This window comes from Magnolia sinica, chromosome 10, assembly GCF_029962835.1.
Source record: "Magnolia sinica isolate HGM2019 chromosome 10, MsV1, whole genome shotgun sequence".
Lineage (NCBI taxonomy): Eukaryota > Viridiplantae > Streptophyta > Magnoliopsida > Magnoliales > Magnoliaceae > Magnolia > Magnolia sinica.
In genome coordinates, this window is record NC_080582.1 from 9,646,707 (window position 1) to 9,653,365 (window position 6,659).

Sequence of the window (6,659 nt, forward strand, 5' to 3'; positions counted from 1 at the left end):
AACGGTCAAAAGTCAGCAGACAATATCAGACGGTTAAGATCTTCCCTCGGTTGCGATTTTTAGGTCAAGGGTCCATCTACGTCAAGCTCCACGGCCTGGACCGTCCGGATTGGGCGGTCGTGCATATTTCAATGAATGGAGCAGCATGCAGGCCCATATATCACCCGGGGCCCACATATCACCAGTCACTTAAAAGAATACATGCATATAAGAAAATTAAAATAAAATAAAATATGATACGAAGAAACCGAAAATAGCGCTGTCACCCATGGCGCACGTTAGCGGTCATCGCTGCAAAATCGGGCCCGTCCTTTCCAAGATCCATGGATGTCTTGGCGGAGGCCGGGAGCGAAGCGTACCGGACCGAGAAGCTCCGGTACCCAATCTCTTCATCCGAATTACCATTCTGCCCATGCCCGTCGTCAAAATTCAAGGCGTAGCTTAAGGGATCGTATTGGAATTTTTTCGACCTCCCTACCCCCATTCTCTTGTTGAATCGTCGGATGAATGTCTTCCACCTGGGCCCCGCCACGACCTCCGACCATGCCCTCACCTTCTTCAGCACATCCCAGCCCTTCTTCCACCACCTTCCTTCCTCCTTCGTCGTCTCAGCCGCGGTGCCCTTGGCCCTGATCTTCTCCCACGATCCTGATGACGATCCAGAGGCTGGAGATCGACTCGATGTGAATTGGGGAACCCAGAAGCAACATCCTCTCTCGGTGTAGATCACATCCTTTCTGTGCTCATTTCCAGATTCCACCTCCTCCCTCCTTTTCTGCCGTTCGATCTCTGAATTATCGGATGTGGGGCCCATTTATTCGTTGCATCTGAGAGGGCAAAACGGGAATAAGAAGAAATAAGATGTCGCAAGGGTAGAACTGGAAATAAAAGGCAAAAAGGCAAAGGAAAGGAGGATCCCTTGTCTGAGCCCTGTAATCTCCAACCCTCTTCCGTTTTTCTCCTATTTTCTCCTTCTGGAGGACAGGTCAGGTTGGTTTTATTTTTACCGGATGTTGCCAGTTGCCAGTTGCTAAATGACGCCTGTATGTAACGGTTTCTGAGATGAAAGCTTTTATGCTCTGGTAGCGTGAGATTTTCTATACGCATGCACTGCGAAATTGTACATCTCATGTACATTTAACTAAAATCAGTCCGTCCATGTCGTGAGCCTTACATCAGATAGGTTATCAAACTAAAAAATGTATTAATAATATGTTATGAATGGTTGATTAGTGAACATCTATTGGACAATTAAAAATCCATTAATCCGAGGTTGTGATTATCCAGTCATTCCGATTTATGGCTATGATCTAATATGCATAGTGGACCAGGATTTGAACGGCTTGCGATTGTTACACGTACCCTCCTGTAATATTTCCTACTGCATGCGTGTGAACCATTTTAATCTGCCAGCGAATTAAATTACTTCCCAACGGTTTTAGCATGTGTAAAAGCGATTAACAGGAAGAGAGATGGAGGAGGTGAATCGCCACACACGTGCCACTTTTGCTTTCGTGTGTGAGATTCGGCCCATGAATTGGGTAGGGATTAATCGTGAAATTCTAGTACAAAGGTCTACGTTGGTCCAGCAATTTAGGTGGGCCACACATGTATTTTGAATATAGACCGTTGGTGTTTTTTTTTTATTTTTATCCAACGGTTAATTTGGTCTTGGGATTAGGCACGGTTGATGAGTGGATTGACCTGGATTATCGGTCCCTAAATGTACAAGGTCGGCCCCACATGGATATTGCATGTGCTGGCGTGCGTACAGCGGTTGAACTGGCGGGAATCGCAATTGCATTTCCTGAAGACGAGGAAAATCCAGAGTGGCCTTTCCATGCATGCCGTGGCGCTTGTTAGTGCGGACGCGGATGGAAACGGATTGGCTACTCCCCCTGACACCAGCCAATGGCTGGTGGTCGTTGCTCTGTGGGGCCCATCATGATGTATATGTTTCATCCGTGCCGTCCATATATTTTTACAGATAATTTTAAGATATGAGACAAAAAATGAGATATATCCCACTCTCAATTGGACCACATTACAGGAAACAGTGTTTAATGAGCGTTGACCATTAAAAACATTTTGGGGGCATAAAAGTTTTGGATCAAGCTGATTTTTGTTTTTCTCCTTCATCTGGGCCTGTATGACCTAATCAACAGATTGGATGTGAAATAAACAGTACAGTGGACCTTAGAAGGATATTAATGGTGGATATCCAATCACTATTGTTTTCATTTGGTGTGGTCCACCTGAGGTTTGTAATCTCTCATTTTTTAAATCAAGCCTAAAATGATCTTTAAAAATGGATGAACAGAATGGATGAAACAAATACATCATTGTGGGGCCCACAGAGCACCGACCACCAGCCACGGGGCTGGTGTCAGGGGGAGTGGCCAATCCGTTTCCGACGCGGATGGTCTGCTAAAGACTTTGGCGGGAGCTCCCGGCGATGGAAAGCTAGGTGGGCCCCACAGTGATGGTTTTGAGTAATCCACACCGTCCATCCGTTTTTACAGATTATAATTGGACATGGGTCAAAAAATGAGGCATATCCAAAACTCAAGTGGGCTGCACGGTGGGAAGAAGTTAGAAATGAAAGTACACCGTTGAAACTTTCAGGGGCTAAAAAAGGCTAATTTTTTAGTTCATTCAGTAGGAATGACCTCATTAACGGTATGGATGACATATCAACGTAATGGTGGACCTTAGGGAGGTTTCAACAGTAGGCATTTTCCTACACACTTTTTACTATCGTGTGGTCCACTTGATTATTGGATTTGACTCATTTTTTGGCCCGTGATCTAACATAATCTGGAAAAACAGATGGACGGGATGGATTTCATACAAAAAATAAGGTCGGCCCCACCTAGGGTCTAGCAGGAAGTTCCTCTGTTCCGAACGCGACTGAGACAACCTGATTTCTGGTTAAATTCGGTCAGGTTATTAGGGCCCTCAGGTCGGGTTAGGGTTCGAAAACTCCAAACCAATTTGAAATCGGGTGAGATAGGGGTTGGACTAATCACATACATTTGGGTCTGGTTAGGTTGGGTGGTGTTGGTTTGGGGTTAAGTATGGAGGAATTCAGGTTAAGTTCAGGTCGGGTTTGAATTGGCACTCAACGTAATCCAACCCACCGGTGTTTCACCCTCACACACATTGAGAGATGGTTAAAGAAATGAGCCATGTGCAAAAGAAAATGGTGCAATGATCGAAGGGATGAGCAAGACCATATTGTACGTTTGCATTGAAATGCCATCATGGACTGCTAAGGGAGAATAATCAAGCACTATGATGTAGCAAGGGCTGGGGTGATGGGTTAAATGGCTAACCAGCGAAATAAGTAGTCGGTCTGTCTCTGGTGAAAATGGAGCCCATTTAAGTAAATAGGAAATGCCTGGGCTATAAATAGACTTCGACCCTTTTAAGTAAATGGGTTGGGCTTGGGTTGAACCAACCCAACACGAAAGGCACATGTAGGTTATAAATGGGCAGAGTCAATCTCAACTTAAAACCTAAAGGAGTCGTTTGGAAGCCTGTAAAGTCCTTTAGTAGGAATCTGTTTATAGGTAATCAAATTACATGAGCCATTTGGATAGATATACATGCTTGTAATGAGATTGCATATTGTAATCCGGTTACAACTTTTAATTATAATTTGAAATATGAAAAAAAAAAGACATGTTTTAAATTACAAGTAAATGAATTTCAAGTGACAATTATAATTTTTCAAAATTTTCAAAGCAAAAAAAAGTTGTGAATCATCTTCCAACGATTATGAGGACCCAAAATGAAAGAAAAAATGAAGAATAATAAAAAGAAGACAAACATCTCCCTCTTTATCTGCTACTGTTGTTAAGTTGAAACTTCTCATAGGTCGGAATGTTGTCAAACTTTAGTGTTGTGTTTTAATTAGTGAACCCACTTATATGGCTCATCAAATGACTTGTTTATCCAAAAAAAAAAAAAATTTGACTACAAGGTTTATTGAGTTGAGCTTATCTCAAAATGATCTTTCTTACATAAAAAAATAAATTATATCTTTGAATTATTTATAAAGAATTTATTACCCCAAGCTCCGTTATAAGTAAATACTTAAATAAAGGCTGCAAACAGATTTCAAGTCATCCAAGCACATACAACAGTTTGCTTATAATCAGATTACAGCTTAAAGCAAAAAAGAACCACGAGCAAACACTTTACACCGATAATCAAATTACTAGTAATCCAATTACAACTTAATGACTTTACAGGCATCCAAACGACCCCTAAGATAAAAGCAAAAGATAAAAATAATAAACATCTATGATGCATATACACATGCAAATTGGATCAGGTCTAGGTCTGGCATACCTTTGGCCTTGTGTGGCATTCTTAAACATGAGTTGGGGAGGGTCAGCCAGGTTTGATTGGTTAGGCCTGACCTAGTTACAATTGAATGGATTGGGTGGGACAAGATTGAGCAAAATAGACTTACGTGGGTCTGAGCTAGCCACAGAATAAAGGGCCATGGGTTGGCTATAGCCATGATTCCTGGCCCATATAATGAAAGGGTCATGGTTGGGCATGGGCTGGCCTCAAACCCAACCTGAACGCGTACCATTCCGCCTCCTAGCCAGTAACCAAGATACTTAATAGGTGTAACTGTAAAGATGGATGAGATTTAAGGAAAGGGAAATTTTCGGTCAAACACCTATATTTTTGTAATAATTATAATTATCCATTTATTAATTATCTAAGAATGCCAATACCCAAAGAGTTTTAAATAGGGAATTTAACAAAATACTATCTCATTAATACACTATCAGATTTTTTAACAAAAGTTGGGTCGGGATGGCTCAGGTGAGCCCACCTTGATGTTATGTGAAATCCACCCTGATCACCTGCTGCATCACCCATTTTAGTCCGAAGGGTCCAAACATCGGCCTCATTTATGATTCAAGTAGATCACACAATTGGGACCGCGCAATTGGAAACTATATACAGGGCAAGCCACCCTCCAAACTATTTCCTTGGTGTGGCCCACTTAAATCATGGTTAGGTCTAATGTTTGATTTCGAACTTAAATTTTGGGGCGGCATCCAATGATTGGAGTGGATTTTACATAATCAGTGCCTTAGGTCCTGTAAAAATCAATGGTGGATGTCTCTATCCCAAATGCTTCCTTTGGTGCGGCCCACTAGAATCACAGATGAACCTGATTTTTTTTGGGCCTATGCATATCGTGAGATTATGCATCTAATGATTGGAGTAGATTTCACATATGCAGTACAATCAGTGCCTTAAAAAATAAATGATGGTGAGTATCTCCCAATTGTTCCTAAATTTGAGCTTTTAATATAAAATTTTTGGAGCCGAACCTTTAATTTTATTTTATATTTTATAGGGCCCATCTGGATATGTATGCGGAAATCCACTCCGGCCATGTGTAATCGACGTTAGGCCTGAGGACAAAAAAAAACAGGCTCACATGCAATTTAGCATGGCCGCATCCTCTTGATTTTTATGGGGCCATCATGATAATTATATGAAATCATCTCCAAACATTAGTTGCCACACTAACCTTTGGGCATAGAGAGAAAGATGGGGGTGCTGGAGCTGTAAAATGAGTAAATGAGAATTTTTACATATTATATATTAGAAAATTGTCCTTACAGAACTTAATAGGTCTGGATGGGACGGACTGGAGCTGAGCTGATGGGCGTTGTACACAGTCCAAGCCTAGCCCAATTGAGAAAAGGCTTGAATTTCAAGCCCAAAGGAGGCTCTTGGGCCTAATACTGTAGCCCAAGCCCGGCCCAAAAGCCCATGTGCAAACCCTGCCCATCGACAACCCCATGTACATACATCTCTACCATTCCATGGGTAGATTGTCAGTTAAACCCTGCGTGGCACCAAGAAAGAATGCCAGTCCATTCAGTAGGTGGGACACAAATCTTGTAATGGTGGGCCCACTTGATGAACGGTTCATGTTTTCCATATTTGCAACGATTCACCTCTTATATTGGTCTTCACGAGGATTCTCTTTGCATTTCTCTGCACTAACGGTATTTTGCACGTCGAATATCAACCGTTGGTAATTTTTGAATCATTTTTCCATATGGATGATCTTTGAATGGGTGACTTTTGGCCGATAATTATCAACAATGGGTCCTTGGGTAATTTTTTATTATAGATGTGACCGGCCATTCATCTTTTTTACTCGGCATAAACAAAACTTACTAATCTAGAATTCTACCCATACAGACGAACCTATAAAAACGAAAATACTCCTACTTTTTTCAGCTACTTTACTTTAAAATCTAAAGATATTTTTATCAAAAATTCTCTTTTTATACCTTAAAAACTACTTTCGTGACATAAGTTTTCGACCTTTCATAAAAAAAAAAATTTTAAAAAAAAAAAAAAAAAAAAAGTATAAAAGGTAAGCATCTACCATGCTAATTTTTTCATCCTTCCTTCTCCAACCGGTGCTCCGAAGGTGTATGATATTGTCTAATCACATATATTTCCTTAAAAACTATGTATTCATGAGGGTAATTTTTTTACTATAGACGCGACTTACCATCCATTTTTTTTTATTTGACCCGAACAAAATCTACCTTATTAAACTAAACCTCTATTCGTACAGACGAACCAATAAAGACGAAAATATC

The 6,659-nt window shown here is 40.9% G+C and overlaps 1 protein-coding gene across 1 annotated transcript; it reads right to left on the reverse strand.

Moving 5' to 3' along the window:
• On the reverse strand, positions 1-970 carry LOC131257344 (uncharacterized). The gene has a single exon (XM_058258240.1). The coding sequence runs from the start codon at positions 812-814 to the stop codon at positions 263-265; it is 552 nt and encodes a 183-aa protein (XP_058114223.1). The 5' UTR covers positions 815-970; the 3' UTR covers positions 1-262.
• Positions 971-6,659: the final 5,689 nt, after the last annotated feature.

Excerpts from the sequence above, each read along its gene's own strand:
- LOC131257344 (XM_058258240.1), bottom strand. The coding sequence starts at position 814 with ATGGGCCCCACATCCGATAATTCAGAGATCGAACGGCAGAAAAGGAGG.